A 17,138-nucleotide genomic window follows, 5' to 3' on the forward strand; every position below is an offset into this window, starting at 1 on the left:
GAACTCAGAAATCCGCCTGCCTCTGCCTCCCGAGTGCTGGGATTAAAGGCGTGNGCCACCACGCCCGGCCTAGGTGTTGTTTCTTGCCATTATATCTTGTTTAAGATGTGGTCTCTTTACTGCTATGTAGGCCAGGCTATGTACCTGCAGAAGAGCACTGGACTCTGGTCAGCAGGCTCACCCACTGAACAAATTTACCTTTTTGCACAAGTGCAAGTATGTGGCTATCGTGGAACTGTCTCTGTAGACAAGGCTGGTCTCAGACTCAGTGATATGCCTGCTTCTTCATCCCAAGGAATCAAAGGTGTACACCACCTTTATCCTTTTTCATTCGCTGTCTTATGTTTTGGGTCTCTCACTTGGTCTTGAGCTTTTTGGTTCAAATAGACATGGCCAGCAAACTCCAGGGTCTTCTTGTCTCTGCCCCCAGCACTGAGATAACAAGTTTGTGCCACGACCCTAGCTGTGATGGTTTGTATATGCTCGGCCCAGGAAGTGGCAGTATTGGGAGGTGTGGCCCTGTTGGAGTGGGTGTGTCACTGTGGGTGTGGACTTCAAGACCCTTACCCTTGCTGCCTAGAAGTAGGCATTCTGCTAGCATCCTTCAGATAAAGAAGTAGAACTCTCAGCTCCTCCTGTACCATGCCTGCCTGGATGCTGCCATGTTCCTGTCTTGATGATAATGGACTGAACTTCTGAACCTGTAAGCTAGTCCCAATTAAATGTTGTTCTTATAAGAGTTGCCTCGCCTTGTCCATGGTATCTGTTCACAGCAGTCAAACCCTAAGACACTAGCTTTCATGAGTACTAAGTATTAAACTGTATTCTAAGTCGTCACATGTTTAACCATCTCTCTTAGGATGCTGGGACCCGGGCTGGAGAGATGGCTCGGCGGTTAAGAGCATTGAGCTCTTCCAGAGGTCCTGAGTTCAAATCCCAGCAACCACATGGTGGCTCCCAACCATCTGTAAATGAGATCTGATGCCCTCTTCTGATCTGTCTGAAGACAGCTACAGTGTACTTACATATAATAAATAAATAAATAAATATTTAGAAAATAAAAAGATAAAATTATAAAACGACAAAAAATGCTGGGACCCATGTATGCCTAGCACATGCTCTACCACTGAGTCCACACACCAGAGCCCTTGAACCATTTTCAACATACAATTTTGTGTGCATTACATACAAAACACCATGACTCCTTAGAATATCACTCAAAACTCAAAAATTCTGCAGCCATAAACAATAACTCCTTGTCTCTCTGAACTAACCTAGTCCATATGCTATAGAGTATTTTTCTTTTTTCTTTCTCTTCCCCGGAACACCCCACCCCACCCCCGCCACCGAGACAGGGTTTCTGACTCTCCTAGATTTGCTCTATAGACCAGGCTGGCCTTGAACTCACAGAGTCCCGAGTGCCAGGATGGATTAAAGGCATGTGCCACCACTGCTTAGTATTTTTCCTTGTGTAGCAGACATTTCACTTCCTGTACTTTTACAGTTTGTCCATGCATTGTAGTATGGTTAATAATATTCTACAGAATGAGTACAGATAATTTTGTTCATTCATCTTGGAGCAAGGACTATGACAGCCAGGGGTACACCTGTAGCTCCATTATTAAGGAGGTTGATGCAGGAGGATAGTACCAGCAGGCACATGTAAGCTGTGATCAGCTTCCACAGTGAACTCTGCAAGTCTCCAAGCCCTCAGCATGTTCTTGCTGACCTGCAGCTCCTGAGCTGACAGAATGTGCTCTATTGATTTTCCCAACAACAGAGTGATGAGCGATTTTCTTCCAGCCATTTGAAAGTAAAGCCTGTACTAATGATCTGCAACTATTTTCTCCCTTTGTGAAGAAATGATTTATAAAATAGCCATACCTGCCTCTCTGCCTCTCCCCCATCCCTTACCCTCACCCCTCTCCTCCTTTCTCTCTTCTTGCTTCACCTTCTGTAGACTGGTTACACAGATGTCACCATCATCTGTGTTTCCCTCTTGAGACAGGGTCCCATGCTAGCCTCACCATGACTAGATAAGCAGAGATGACCTTGAATTTCAGATTCTTCTGCCTCCACCTCCCAAGTGCTGTGATCATAAGCTACATCTCTATCTCTACAAGTGAGTTTTAAGAATCCACATTTGGGGGGCTGGTTAGATGGCTCAGTGGTTAAGAGCACTGACTGCTCTTCCAGAGGTCCTGAGTTCAATTCCTAGCAACCACATGGTGGCTCACAGCCATCTGTAATGGGATCTGATGCCCTCTTCTGGGGTGTCTGAAGACAAAGACAGTGTATTCATAAATAAAATAAATCTTAAAAAAAAAAAAAAAAAAGAATCCACATTTGGACTTGGGAGGCAGAGGCAGGCGGATTTCTGAGTTCGAGGCCAGCTTGGTCTACAGAGTTAGTTCCAGAACAGCCAGGACTACACAGAGAAACCCTGTCTCAAAAAAAAAAAAAAAAAAAAAAAGTCCACATTTGGTAAACCCTGCTTTGCAATATGACGATTCCAAGGCAGCCCCTTAGTGGCTCCTTTCTGTTGGGCTGGGTTGGCCAATCACTGATGTCTTCTACCACTGCAAACATTGATTACATGTGAGGTTCTAGGAATGAAAGAAATATGACAGATTCTCTTCTGTCCGTGAGCATACTATTACAGGGCCTTCTAGAGGCAGAGACTGTGGAACTGGAAGAGAGCCCACAGGATCATGTCAGGAAGGTACTCACCAGGGAAAGCCAGGACAATGGAGCTTGTGTGCACTGCTTCCTGCCAAATATGAGAAATGGAAGCCTCCGGGATTGAGAACCAACGGGGTCAGATCAACCATGTGGCTGTAGGATAGGGAAGAAACAGGATGTTGGCTTTGGACGCATTCACGGCTTCAGTATGCTTTCTGTAACACAGGCCCAGGAGTCCAGACTCTCCCTCTGAATAGAATATAATCACCACCCAAAATTGAGAATTAAAGAGGTTGGGACAAAACATCAAGCCTGGCCCCCAACTGTTTTTTGTTTCCTTCAAGATGAGTAAATCCCTTGTACCTCTTTGACGTTGATGAAAGACCACTCCAGTTTAGTTTCACTTCCGAACTTGAAATATCCAGTTTCTCCATCTACAAGAAACAAAGGAAGTCTCAGGGCAGAGTGAAAACTGTTCCATGCAGAAAAGCAGTCCCTACACAGGAAGCAAGAATTGATTTCAGGGATAGAGAGATGGCGGCTGGGAACTGAGGGAGGCCTAACCCTGAGGCAAGGTGACAGGGAAGGGGAGGGCTTCTGGAGAGGGCGGGGCAAGGGGGGAGCTCTGCAGACACAGGCAGAGCAGGGATGGCAGCCTGAGAGGCAGGAGTGGGATACAGATGTGAGCAAAGTCTATGGTTTTCCTTATTCTTAGGGACATCCCAAGTCTACTGGGATTGCTGGCTCACAGAGGACAGGAGCTTTGTACTTCCCACCTCCACTGTGGCCCTTGGACAGGGAAAAAGAAGCTGTCCTCCCTCCCAGGACTGCCTGTTCCTACTGACCGGCTTGCCAGACAGTGGAGGGAAAGGGCCAAAGACCCGGGGCATGGTGTAGACAGAGGGTGATGCAGCCACTACAGAGGCCACGGTGGTGACAGGTTGTGGCGGTGGCGGCAGCAGTGGTGGTGGTAATAGAGCTGGTGGCAGGCATGCGGAGGTTGACTGATCTCGAAAGATGGGATCTGGTTTCTTTGGTTTCGGCCTCCTCCTCCTCTTCTTGGCATCTGCATGGAATACTTTGGTGAGTACTGACACCTTGGGCAGTAGGGTCCAAATGGAATAACACAAGGGTTTCATATCTTTCTAGATAAAGGAAAATCCTTTTCAGGCTATTTTGATGGACCCAAGCCCATCAATGACAGGTGCCAGCAGGCATTATCTATTATCTCAGTAGTCACCCAGTATTTTGGAGAAAGGGTTCAAAAATTAATCTCTTTCTTCCTCTGTCTCCATCATTCTCTGTATCCACCTTCCCTTCCATAAGTCTTACATATCCTAGCCAGCCTTTAACTGCATCTGTGGAGCATCTTAAATCTGTGACCTTTCTGCCTCCAGTCTCCAAGTTGCTGGGATTACATGTATGCAAACGGTTGTTTTGTTTTTTTTGTTTTTTGTTTTTTGAGACAGGGTTTCTCTGTGTAGCCCTGGCTGTCTTGGAACTCACTCTGTAGACCAGGCTGGCCTCGAACTCAGAAATCTGCCTGCCTCTGCCTCCCAAGTGCTGGGATTAAAGGTGTGTGCCACCACTGTCTGGCTGTATGCAAACAGTTTAAGTGGTGCTTAGGATCAAACTCAGGATTTCATGTGGGCTAGGCAAGAATTCTACCAATGGAGCCTTCTATCAGCCCCACTCCCCTTTTTTTCTCTTACAGGCAGAGCGAGCCAGATCTCGTCTGCATAGAAACAGGCAAAATCCACACCAAGATGTCTAACTTTAGATAGAATTTGGAAGCAAGTGGTGAGTAAATCAGGCCCCTTAAGGTAACCTGTGGCCTCCCAGTCAAGGACTGTGGAAGACTGAATTAGCCAACACCAGAAGGAGTATTCAGGCACCAGACAGTGAGCCCTCAACCTATACCCAGCCTCAGAGGCACAGAGGCATGGTGGACAATGATACGCTTCTATAAGAAAACCCAGCTGGGCGTGGTGGCGCACGCCTTTAATCCCAGCACTTGGGAGGCAGAGGCAGGCGGATTTCTGAGTTCGAGGCCAGCCGGGCTACAAAGTGAGTTCCAGGACAGCCAGGGCTACACAGAGAAACCCTGTCTCGAAAAACCAAAAAAAAAAAAAAAGAAAACCCACAGAGAAGTCTTGCAAAGGTGGGTTCAAAGAAAGTGATGCCTGGGCATTTTGGTTTCCTTAAAAAAACAAAAAACAAAAAAACAAAAACCATGGAAATAGGAATGTGCTTTGGTTTCAATCCCAGTGCGGGCTATGGGGCTGCTTCAGATTGTCTACAGCGGCTGACTAGGATTTGTCTCATGCTCTAGCATTTTTCCAGCTGCAGATAGTTTTTGCCACTGTGTGACGTTTGGCATTTTGAGTATTCTTCAGATCTTCAGAAGGTATATAAATCCTGGCCCCAAGAGGTGGGATGGACTGTTGGTGGGTTTCTGGTTGGCTGCTGTTGGTCGTGGTTTAAGTAGTCATACACAAAGAAGAAATAAGAAACTGGATCTTCTGATGGTGAAGCTCAAGCTTGCCTCAAGGAACTCCATGCCTCTAATCACAGTATCTAACAATAACAATGCTCCCTTGCCTGTGTCCTCTCACTCTCTCTTATCTAGATAAAGGGTGGAAGAGGGCTGAAGGATGGAAGGGAGGGGAACCCACAAAGTAGCCAAACTGTCTGGCTCGACCCTGAGCCAGGACCTACTGTGCTCTTAGGTCTTAAGGACTGCTGAGTCTGCGGAGCACAGTGGGTGTTAAAGCACACCTCACCAGCCCACTGGAAGAGTTCATTCGATGGATGTGGTGTTGCATGCCTGTAATCCCCAAACTCAGGAGATAGAAGCAGGAGGATCAGGAGTTCAAAGCTAATCTCAGCTACAAGTTTAAGGTCAGCCTGGGACATACAAGGCCTTATCAAGCAATAAGGGCTGACTAGATGGCTCAGCAGGTAAAGGAGCTTGCCACCCAGCCTGATAACCTGAGTTGTGGTAGAGCCGAGTCTTCTGCAAGCTGTCCTCAGCCATCCACATACGCAGAACAGAAAGTGTTTGAGTGTGCTTGTACAGGTACATACAAAGTCAACGTAACAGAAGAGCTAGAGGGTAGCTCTGTCGTTATGAGCACTCATTGTTCTTAAAGAAGACCTGGGTTCAGATCTCAGCATGCATGTTATTATAGGCTAATAACCACCTATAAATACAGCTGTAGAGAAGCCAATGCCCTTTTCTGGCTTCCACAGGCACCTGTACAAACACATGGGATACACACACAAGACTCCCAGCACTATATGAAGGCAAAGAGGCAGGCAGATTTTGAGGCAAGTAGGACTTCAGAATAAGACCCTGTCTCAAATATATAAGTAGATAGGTTGTGTTAATTAAGACAAATATCCTAAGGCTGAGAATAAATGTGTCTACGACCCCTCCCCCACCCTCACTTGTCATTCTCTAAATTAGCTAATCTTGTTAGGAGGTGTTTCTTCCTTCCTCCCTTTCTGTCCCAGGCCCACATTATCGCTCTTCATTAAATCTGATCCAAGAGAGGCAAATCCAGGGCAGGGAATGCACCTAAGATTTCACCAACCTAAGCTTGATAGACACTGTAATGTGATGGGAGGCAGAGGGGGAGCAGATGCGCTGGGCTAAGAGTCCCAAGGGTTTGCACCTTCAGAAATTGAGCCTCACCCTGGGAATACAGATGCACACGGTGTATGCGCCTCTTCAGCTGCTCCAGGCGCCGATGCATCTCTATGGCACCCATGTTATTGCACTGGTTTAGATCCCCCTGCACAGTGCTGACAAACTTCGCCTGCAATACGGAGGAGAAAAGGCGGGAAGCCAGAAAAGAGTCGCTTGCCTGTTCCTTCCTCAGGCTTGGTATTCTTGGCTTCGGAAAGACCTCTTTGGCTGCCCCAGCCAATAGATAACCTCCCCATTCATCCCTCAGCCAAAGTCCCACCCTCAAAGATCCTCCCTAGTTTAGGGAGTTAGTGGCCTTCTGCTGCCCGATGCCCACTGCCCGCAGCCCGCACCCAGAGGCTGGAGAGGAACCCGCGCTGCTCGAACTCAGTCTGCTTGCCCTTCCGCACGACTCTCTCCGCCAGTGCTGGGTTGCGATCCAAGGTGCGGAAGAGGCGTCGCAGCGCACGCTCTGTGTAGGTCGCTGCTTGCCGCTCGAAGTCATCCTCGGAAATGAGCTGGCAGAAGGTCACACTCAGGGGGAATTCGTTGTCGAATTCATCCAGGACTTCCATTGGAAATGGACTGCTGGTGGTGGGCCGATGCTGCCTGTGGGTAGAACGACCATCGGGGCAGGGCTCCTGGGGCAGGGAGACCCTCCCGAGGGCTAGGACTGAGAAAGGTGATGGGAAACCGTCGGGATGAGGACCGCAGGGCATACCCACTCTCTCCCTACAGCCGCAGTGCAGACTCCAGATCCCCAGACTACCCACCCCCCTCCCGGTCTACCCCAGGGAATGAATGCCCACAGAGACAGGGGGCGGGTCCAGCACCAGTACGCGTAACAATGCTCAATTCTCCAGGCATGCGCATTGGTGTGCTCCCCACCCCACCCCTCCCCCCCTGCTCCACCCCTCACTGTGACCTCCAAAGGCACCCAGGTACCTTCTGGATTTTGAGCTCCTGGATTTTGACCTCCCTTTGAGCCGTGGTCCTTTCCGTTTCAAAGCACCCAGCCCTCTCCCAGTTTGCAGTTCCCTCCATACTCTGCCCTACCAGACCGCCCTGGTAATTGAATCTACATTCCAGTTCACTAAGATAATATCCAAAAGGACTTCCTTCTGCCCCACAAAGGGCTTTAGCTCTGGCTTTTGCACCCTCTGAGTTTCCTACCTACTAGGAAGCATTACACACATCCCTCTCCAGATCATGTCCTGACCTCCCCTTCGTGACCACTACTTTTGCTTGTTTTTTGAGACAAGGTCTCCTATGTAATACTAGCTATATTGGAATCCACTGTAGACCAGGCTGGTCTGGAACTCCGTCTCCCAAACAATGGGATTAGAGACTGCATGCCTGCACCCATGACCGCTTACTTGCTCTATGTCTTGATGTCCTCCTGTGGCCTCTCCTCACACCTCCCTCCCCTCCCTTCTTCTCCCTCCCCTCCCCTCTGGAGTGCTAGGGATTAAACCCAGGACCTTGTGCATAATAGGCAAGTGTTCTACCCCTGAGCCAATTCAAACTCACAGAAGTGACTTGGCCAACCTAAATCCTTTGCGGCCCAGACCTCCCCCGACCTCCAGGCCCACATCCAAGATATGTACACGTAAGGATTCCTAGGCATCTCAGGATGGATCTGCTGTGGCAACAGCTGCTGACACACATCTACCCTAGCCACAAAGGAGTGTGGTTGATTCTTCCCCATCAAAGCCCTCCGTCAGGCCTGAGACTCTATGTATCAGAGCAGTCCCCTATGGGTGCCAGGACTTGTGGAGCTAGAGTACTGTTAAGGCTGATTTTCTCAATCTATTCCCAAAAGGGAATCTGGAAGCCTGGGCCTCCTCTCAAGGAGGCAGGCCTGACCACCTCCTACTAGGTTTTTGTTTGTTTGTAAAAGGGGAGTGGGTGCATTGAAACAGGGTTTTACCATGTAAATATAGCTCTTCTGGAACGTGCAGTGTAGACCAGGTTGTCCTTGAACTCACGGAGATCTACCTACCCATGCCTTCCCTGTGCTGCATTCAAAGGCATGGGCCATTGGGTCTTGCCGGAAAAGGTAACTCTGCAAGCATACTAACGATCAGGCATCCTTAAAAATTCAGCTCCAGGGCTGGAGAGATGGCTCAGTGGTTAAGAGCACTAACTGTTCTTCCAGAGGTCCTGAATTCAAATCCCAGCAACCACATGGTGGCTCACAACCATCTGTAATGGGATCCGATGGCCTCTTCTGGTGTGTCTGAAGACAACTACAGTGTACTCATATAAATAAAATAAATAAATCAAAAAAAAAAAAATTGGCTCCAGCCCTGTCTGGAAAGCAGACATGCCAGACACCTCCATGCCTCTCCTACTCAGCACATACCCTCTTTGTAAAAGAGCAAGCAGCCATGGCTGGTAGGCCTCCTCTGCAGGCTTCTTGTTCCAAGTCCATCCAACTGTTCCAGGCAAGACACTTCTTCTGAGCCTCAAGGTGTGAACCCAAGGTGTGGTTATCTCAGGAAAGGCTGAGTCCTGTTCTTCCCGAGGCAGTCAAGGCTAAGCAAGGTACACAAACCTCTTCCATACAAAGAACATCTGTTTCTCTCCGCAAGGTCCTGGAGTTCCTAGTTTTGTTTTATTTTGATTCTTCAGACAGCTTCAAATCTGAGACAATCTTCCTGCATCAGCCTCCAGACATGGACTCACCAATCTTTCTTTCTTTTTTAATTGATTAATTAATTAGTTAATTTGGTTTTTCAAGACATGGTTTCTCTGTGTATCCCTGGCTGTCCTAAAACTCACTATGTAGACCAGGATGCCCTGGATCTGGGTGATCCACGTGCCTTTGCCTTCCAAGTGCTGAGATTTAAGGCATGAGCTATCATTCACTCACCCCCCCCCTCCATCTTACTCACTGCCACCACCTCCAGCCGGGGTGTGTGTGTGTGTGTGTGTGTGTGTGTGTGTGTGTGTGCTGGCTAAGAGCTTGAAACTGGAGCCTTTCCAAATCTGGGGTCTCCCCTTTGTACTGGTTCCAGCCTTGGAATATGGTTCTCAGCATCCACCTTATCCTTTTAGCTAGAGATAGATATCTCTATCTAAGATAGATATCTAGCTCTGCACTCATGACTATGATCCAGGCACTGACCCTTTTGTTCCTCAGGCTCCTTAGCTGGCCCGACAGATGCCCTTTCATCATTGCACTGCTTCCCAGAGGCCCACAGTAGTGCAACAGGGAAAGAGTGTCCAACAAGCCTGTCAGTCTCACGGGGTGGGGCGGAGCATAGGGAGTTGGGGTGGCTGGAGTGGGATCTTAGTCCTAGAATGCATGCCCACCTGGGCGGAGCCTCGGCCTGAGCAAAGGATGCCCTCTGACCCCAGAGACACAGGCCTGGCTACAATCTCAAGTTTCCATGGAGAAGAGAGTAAAATGAGCAGGGGGAGGGTACGGCCTGCAGGCCTGAGGGGCCAGGCCTGGAAAGGGAAGAAAGAAGGAACAGTAGGTGAGGTGGTCTTCGAGGCTGGTCCCAGATGCTTTGACAATACCATTGCACTGCTTCTCACAGCACAGTAGTGCAACCTAGTCAGAGCACCCGCAGCCAGCAGGAAATCCATCACCCTTGCTCGAAATTCAACCACCATGGGTGGGTGGGACATCTATCCAAGCCTCGGAGAACAGAAGGGATTCCAGCCCGGATGCAGTCCTCTGGTCTTATTAACTTCAGGGAACTCAAACTTTCTCTAACATGCTTCTGATTCTGGTGAGGTACTCCAAGGAGGGAGCTGAAGGGCGAGCACCCGAGGGGGCTCAAACACAAAGGAGAGGGGCCTGCGCTCAGCTGCAGGGGGGGAGCACAGTGGGACTACTTGCACCCTGTTTCAGACCAGAACTCCTAGAATAAGAGGGATACTTCACTCCTAGCAGGTGAGGCCCTTGGAGTCCGAAATCCGGTCCTTGGTCCATTTCCCCAGTATGAGGTCTGCACTCTATCCTAACAGATTCTCCTGCCTAGAAGAGCAGAACTAGGGCTTCCTAGCATCTGGAGTTTCCCTGGCCTCACCGCACACCTTATCCCAGACCAGTTACTCACGTGGACAGACACCTCTTGTTCTCACCAGGGGGACAAGGTGAAGCTTAGTGGAAGATCCTGGTAGGCGGCGGCCCGTCATATCTGGACAACCCCGCACCTCAGCACCTCGTGGCGCCCTCTCTCCCTCGGCTCCATCTTTAACCCTCTGACAGTCCCGAGGGCCGAGCCCCGGGCCTCAAGGCACAGCGCCAGCCTTATTGGCTTGCACCTACACCAAGCTTTGCCTCCTGCGCACCTATTGGCTGCTGCTGGAAAGATTTCAAAATAGCCTCCAGGCTCCGATTGGCCAGGCGCCCGAGTTTTGGCTCCACCGTTTTAACAATGAGTTCTACAAACACTTTCTCCTCATTCATAACTCTTGAAAAGGAGCTCTGTCCGCCTTTTCCCAGCTCATTTCTCTGTAGTTATTATAGTGATACTCATGAGGGCGCGTCCATGCTTACCACACAGCTCACCAAATTAGCGTAGCGAGGGCACTGAGATCCCAGCAAAGTGTCCTTTGGCAAAGCCAGCGGTTGAATGAACCCCTAGGGGGTGCTTCGTATTGCGCGAGAAATTTGTTCATTGCTCCTCCAGGATGGGACATTTACTTAAAAAACGTGGCCTTCCCTCTTTCTGTTCAACTTCAGAGCATCGTCATCAGGAAACCTCTAGCTGGGCTGGGGAGGCCCTGGCACTTATTTGTAAGGGAAGAAATGCTCTGATGTCATTGAGAATGTGAACCACTTTATGGGTAAGAGTTCATTAAGTGACCTTTCTGAGCTAATATATCCACAGATACACACCACTTAGCACCCAGAACCTGAGTTCTACTCAGTTCTGTCAGCGAAGGGAAAAATAGAGTTTTGCAGCTGGCATCTGAGCTTTACCCCTAGTTATATCCATATGAGACAGGAAATCTTTACCCCCCAGTTCAAAGGCTGAGAGAAAATATTTTTTTGTTGTTGTTGTTTTGTTTTGTTTTTTGGTTTTTCGAGACAGGGTTTCTCTTTATAGCTCTGGCTGTCCTGGAACTCACTTTGTAGACCGAGGCTGGCCTCAAACTCAGAAATCCGCCTGCCTCTGCCTCCCGAGTGCTGGGATTAAAGGCGTGCGCCACCACGCCCGGCGAGAAAATATTTTTAAAGCAGACAGAGCTGGTTTTCAATCTTCAAGAACTCATTTTGTCCACTTCATTTTAAATGTAATTTTTTGTGTATGGGTGCTTTGTTTGCCTGTCTGTACCACCATGTACATGCCTAGTGTTCAGGGAGGTCAAAAGGCTTTCTATCCTCTGCAACTGAAACTATAGAGGATTGTAAGCAAGCACATGCATGCTGGAAATGAAACCCATGTGCTCTGGTAGAGCAACCAATGCTCTTAACACTGACCCATAATATCTCAGTCCCTACGTTGTTTTGTCTTCTTAGGGAAAAAAAAAAAAAAGAATGCTGGCTTTTGAGCCATCGTACATCACCACTGGCTAGTTGAGAACTCACAGAGTAGACCAGGCTAACCTTGTGCTTACGGTAATCCTCCTAGGTTTTTGCAGTGCTGGGGATACAGCCACCACACTGCACCGCTCCACACAGATACAAAATAAAACATCCAGAAATTCCAACATTTGGGAAGTGGAGAAAAGAGCCAGAAGTTCAAGACCAGCCTGAACTACATGAAATACTGTCTTTAAAGAGAGGGGGCTCACCAGAAAGAAGGCTCAGTGGTTAAGAGGGTTGGCTGCTCTTCCAGAGGACTCAGGTTCCATGCCCAGCATCCAAAGTTGTCTCATAGGCATCTGTAACTCCCGTTCCAGTATCATCTTCTGGTCTCTAAAGCCATTGCATGCATAGACATATGGGCAGGTAAAACACCCATACACATAAAAATAAAAATCAAATGTAAAATTAAAGTGTTTTGCTGCTGCTCCTGTGCTTTTGATTTGTAATGTTTTGCATTCTGCATGGAAGCAACTTTTCTGCTCCAAGAGTTTTGGGGCTGGAGAGATTGATGGCATGGCTATCAAAAATCGAGTACTGCTCTTGCAGTACTCTTGTTAAAATTGGACTTAAATGAGTTCCCCAGCCATACTAGATGGCTTACAGCCACCTGCAGTCCCAGCTCCAGGAGATCCAACACCCTCTTCTGACCTCTGAGGACACCAAACTCATGTGCATATTCACACACACACACACACACACACAATTTAAAACGGCATTTAAAAGTTTGGCAATAGATCAAGGCACAGTAGTACACATCTTTAATCCTAGTACCTGGGAGGCAAAGGCAGGTGGATCTCTATGAATTCAAGGAGACCAGGCTACATAGTAAGTTTCAGGTCAGCCAGGGTCGTATGGTAAAACCTGTCTCAAAATAAAAGTTTGTCAGTGGAAAGACCAAGTCTCTTACAGACAGGGGAGTAATGGTCCAAAACTCCCTCCCCTCAGGATTCAAATTGACTACAGCTTCTCTCTTGTCCACACATTAGTAAAGTCAACTGATTTCTCAAATCCGTGTTATCGGTGCTTCCCACACTATCCCAAGTCCCTTTCCAGCCACCTGTCATCTCAGCCTCTTAGGATGTTTCCTGGCCCTCAGGAAATCATCCCACTAGTTCCCCTGAAGTCCTTATGACCTACTCAGTCAAGCCCAGGAAATCTGTCATTCCTTCCACCACCTCTAGAGGCCATGCACACACCACTAGTGAGCTGCTAGCTTGCTGGTGAGGGACCTTTTGCTAGTGTGTGTGTGTGTGTGTGTGTGTGTGTGTGCGCGCGCGTGCATGTTTTCTTTTCTTATTTAAATGACACACCCCATTATGTGCATTATTTTATCTAATTTTAGTGTTGTAAATGGGCCCTATGCCTGTACATGCTAGAAAATGCTCTACCTATAGCCTCAAACATACCAAGTACCAACTGTTCCATAACTCAATTAATCCCCCAGCTCTCTAGTCTTGCTTTTAAATTATGCAACCTTAACCACCCAGATTGGGTGGGTTTGTTGTTGTTGTTTGTTTGTTTGGAGTGGGGGGATTGTCTTCCCTTGTGATGTCCCTTCTCACTTTTTTTTTTTTTTTTTTTTTTTTCCGAGACAGGGTTTCTCTGTATAGCCCTGGATGTCCTGGAACTCACTTTGTAGACCAGGCTGGCCTCGAACTCAGAAATCCACCTGCCTCTGCCTCCGAAGTGCTGGGATTAAAGGCGTGTGCCACCACGCCAGGCCCTTCTCACTCTTTTAAAATTACACATGTCCCTGTAGGTTTGTGCACGTGTGTGCAGGAATAAGAGGTCTGAGAGATCCCTCCCGGAACTGGAGTTACAAGTTGTGAACCACCTGACACGACATAGTTACTAGTCCTCTGAAAGTGCAGGCTGTGCTCCCAACTACCAAGTTATCTTCCCTAGTTCTCTTCTTTCTTTAGGGCCTTGGAATGTCCTAGTGGGGGCCTGTACCATGGGCAGGCCAGAGTAAGGGGGAGTGTGCCATTGCCATCAAAAGTCTGGGAGCCTGAGGTGTTAATTCCCAATAGATAGGCAGAATCCTCAACGGACTTTTAGTCAAAGATAAGTTTCAAAACTGCTACAACCACCAGAAGAATGGGGTCCTGAGAGTAAGAGATGCGGGAACTGGAGAGTTTGAGCCCATCCCAGTTGGCAGGGGCCCTGCCTGCGGCCAAGGCCCTTCAATAGAGAAATTGTCTAAGGTCAAGTCCTGGGAAATGAGGTCGGCGGCTCTGACGACACTGTATGGTAGATGGCAGAGTTATACTGCACAGACAGGCATCCAGAAAAAGTTTGGGACAGTGAGATGGCTATGTGTACTGTATGATGCTGGCAAGCTGAGCGTGATCTCTGGAACCAACATAAAGGTGGAAGATGAGAAGCGACTAGACAGAGCTGCTCTGACCTTCACGCATGCACTGAGGTACAGGTGGCAACAAACACATCTCATGCACTCACACTTAGTAATAAAAATCAGTTTATTGAACAGGTTGGGGCCAATTGTGGTGGTGTATACCTTTAATACCAGCACTCAGGAGACAGAGGCAGGTGGATCTCTCTGTGAGTTCCAGGCCTGCCAAGGATACATAGTGAGACAGTCTCAAAAAAAAAAAAAAAAAAAATTCAGCAGGTGCTTGAGACAGGTGAGATGGTAACTTGGACAGATATGGCTGGCACCTTCAGATCTTCCCCAGGGTTACAGCAAAAATAATCCCAGACCAACATTCTTTAATCATAAAGGCACTTGAGGGCCCCTACAAACAAAGTCTTACACAAGAGTGGCCCTGAGATTGCCACTCAGCCACCCTCCCATCACTCATCCGGCTCTTAGAGTTCATCGTGACCCGTGGAGAGATCTGCTCCAGGCTTGATGAAGATTCCTTCCATTGCCTTCCACGTGTTGTGAGCATTGGCACTAGGCATGCCATGAACCTCATGCTGCCCACGGATGGGGTTACCATACTGTTCACCAGTGACCGACAGGAACACAGAGGTGCCCACGTGCTGGAAGCGGACACTGGCCTCTCGCTCCCAGTGTTGCCCAGAACATCGGACTGTCCACAGGTCCAGGTCATCACCCTCACCGTCTTCCCCAAAAGCACTCACCTCCTGAGAGTATAAGGTATAGGAACAGTCACACAGAGGGCACAAACTCCCCTGAGCTGCATGTCTAGCCGTCATATTTGTACCTAGTGTCCTGGGGCCTCTGCTCCTTTTCCTGACCTTCAGCATTCACAGCTATGAAAATGGAAGCCAAGAGTCCTTCCCTAGCCAGGCTCAGTGGCACACGCCTTTAAGCGTAGCACTCAGAAGGTATAGGCAGGCAGATCTCTGGGGGGGGGGGGGCAGCCTGGTCTACATAGTGTGTTCTAGGACAGCCAGGGCTACATAGAGGAATCTGGTCTCAAAATAGATTCTCACCCCATTCTTCGGGTGCGTAGAGCCTCTTGTATCAGTCTGTGTAGTGCCAACTGGCCTTACCCCCAAGTTCCCCTCCAACATTTTCCCCCTGAAACTCTCCAAAGCACTGTCAGATTCTCCCTGCGTCCCTCCCAGACCAGCTGCAATGAACCCTGTGCTTTAGGGGAAGGAGTAAGAAGAAGCTCCCACTTCTCTTTCAGACCCAGCCCTGAGTTTCTCCTTCCTGCAGTTTCCTATTATCTGCCCTGTGGGTCCACCTCTGTGTCCAAATAGGAACTAATCTCTCACTTCTAATCGGTGGAGAAAGTTACTGGGGACAGGACCCAGAGCAGGAGCTCCATAAACTTCTGAATAGAAACTCCCAATTCACAGTAGCTGACACTGAGTCCTCTCTTGGGCCCCTCCCCTACATCCCTCCCTCTGTCTTTGGGTCCCTGCCCCACGCAGCCTCTGCGGGTTTCGGAACGGGGCTTGCCTGGTTGTTGGATAGCGGCGACGGGAAGTGGTGCGTGTGCAGGTTCTTGCCGGTGAGCACGTGCGTGAGCCGCACTGCTTGCCCACAGCGCACTGGGAGCCCGCGCGGGCACCCACCCTCGGAGCCGCCGCGAATCCGCCAGTAACTATTGGCATCGTCGGACTCCTCCACGCCGGTTACCGATTGTTGGCCGCTGCCTGAAGAGTAACAGCCCACCCCACCCCGTGGACTCTTGTTAATCACAGACCTCCAGACCCTCGTCTTGAACACTAAAAAGTTTCCCTCACAGCCCCTACCACTCTAGGATCCAAAGGGCTCACCCCAGCCCAGGCCAGACCGGTACCGGAGGACACCTCCCTCCCCCGCCGCGCGCATCCTCACTCCCTCGGACTAGTCAGTCACGACCCACAAGCGAGTCTAGGCTCGCAACCACCCAGCTCCCTGACAACCCACAGACCCCGCTAGAACCACCTGGTCTCTAAGCCTCCGCCCCCTGGCGGTCCCAGTCACCAGCCCTGCGCACCAGATCCGTATTTGATGTCGTGTGAGTGCAGCCGCACTTTGTGGTGAGTGTTGAGCAGCTTCAGCACTGACCCGCAGGTCACTAGCCCGGCGCTGGCCTTGGACGCGCCACCACTCCGCACTGAGAGCGCCAGCAGCAGCCCCAGCAGCGTCGGCCCCGCTACCCAGCCCCGGCTCGCGCCCCACATCGCGCCAAGCGGCCGGGTTCCAGCAGCTCCAGACCTCTGCGCTTCCGTCCTCAACAGCGGCCAATCCAGCTCTGACAGCGCCCTCCCACGGCAGCCAATCGTCTGCGCGCGCGCGTTCCTCCTGCACTGCTATTGGACTGTGTGCAGCGGCCCCACCCCCAGCTTCCAAGGAGGTAGCTGGAAAGGGGTTGGAGACACCAGGAGGATTTTAACTGGTCCACGCTTCCGAGGACCCGCCAATAAAGCAGTGGCTGCGGTGAGCGTCCCCCGAGAGGCCACGGAGAGCTGCACACCCGGGTTGGTTGCTTCTAGTCACTTGGCTCCCCGTTAGAGATCCTCGGGTGTAGTAGGTATAGGAACCCCTTTGACCCTGGACCCCCTAAACTTTAGTCTCGTGTCCCTCCACTCAGACCCCGGGATAAAGCTACAGATTCTTATGTTAATTACGAGATTTTGTGGTCTCAAAGTGGACAGATAACAAAGTTATTGAAATCTCCTGGCGGGGGCTGGAGAGATGGCTCAGTGGGTAAGAGCACCCGACTGCTCTTCCGAAGGTCCAGAGTTCAAATCCCAGCAACCACATGGTGGCTCACAACCATCTGTAAT

The 17,138-nt window shown here is 49.6% G+C and overlaps 2 protein-coding genes across 4 annotated transcripts in view; both read right to left on the bottom strand.

Annotated features, from left to right (window-relative positions):
- The window catches only part of LOC110311749, a 12,499-nt gene extending 1,841 nt beyond the window's left edge, over nucleotides 1-10,658 (bottom strand). Inside the window, exons 1-7 of one of the 3 annotated variants that reach the window (XM_029470685.1) lie at nucleotides 10,447-10,658; nucleotides 8,931-9,073; nucleotides 6,727-6,982; nucleotides 6,380-6,503; nucleotides 3,528-3,748; nucleotides 3,046-3,116; nucleotides 2,731-2,835 (exon numbers count right to left, since the gene is read on the bottom strand). In XM_029470685.1, coding sequence (XP_029326545.1) covers nucleotides 2,731-2,835; nucleotides 3,046-3,116; nucleotides 3,528-3,748; nucleotides 6,380-6,503; nucleotides 6,727-6,982; nucleotides 8,931-8,950 — 797 coding nt within the window. In that variant the 5' untranslated portion in view covers nucleotides 8,951-9,073; nucleotides 10,447-10,658. Of the gene's footprint in view, nucleotides 1-2,730; nucleotides 2,836-3,045; nucleotides 3,117-3,527; nucleotides 3,749-6,379; nucleotides 6,504-6,726; nucleotides 6,983-7,094; nucleotides 7,181-8,930; nucleotides 9,074-10,446 lie in introns of those variants that run through there. The other 2 variants (XM_021185259.1, XM_021185260.2) reach the window with 2 other exon arrangements.
- A 3,728-nt stretch (nucleotides 10,659-14,386) lies between these two features.
- Sdf2l1 (stromal cell derived factor 2 like 1) lies at nucleotides 14,387-16,638 on the bottom strand. The gene is made up of 3 exons (XM_021185026.2): nucleotides 16,346-16,638; nucleotides 15,823-16,019; nucleotides 14,387-15,035 (listed from the first exon to the last, which is right to left on the bottom strand). The coding sequence occupies exons 1-3, from the start codon at nucleotides 16,530-16,532 to the stop codon at nucleotides 14,754-14,756; spliced, it is 666 nt and encodes a 221-aa protein (XP_021040685.1). The 5' UTR covers nucleotides 16,533-16,638; the 3' UTR covers nucleotides 14,387-14,753.
- Nucleotides 16,639-17,138: the final 500 nt, after the last annotated feature.

This window comes from Mus caroli, chromosome 16, assembly GCF_900094665.2.
Source record: "Mus caroli chromosome 16, CAROLI_EIJ_v1.1, whole genome shotgun sequence".
Taxonomy (NCBI): domain Eukaryota; kingdom Metazoa; phylum Chordata; class Mammalia; order Rodentia; family Muridae; genus Mus; species Mus caroli.

Bases quoted from the DNA above. Each gene is read 5' to 3' on its own strand.
- Sdf2l1 (XM_021185026.2), bottom strand. From the start codon at position 16,532: ATGTGGGGCGCGAGCCGGGGCTGGGTAGCGGGGCCGACGCTGCTGGGG. The intron at 16,020-16,345 runs GTGCGCAGGGCT...GTTACTCTTCAG, and splicing joins CGACATCAAATACGGATCTG to GCAGCGGCCAACAATCGGTA. The intron at 15,036-15,822 runs GCAAGCCCCGTT...TTATACTCTCAG, and splicing joins CGCCGCTATCCAACAACCAG to GAGGTGAGTGCTTTTGGGGA.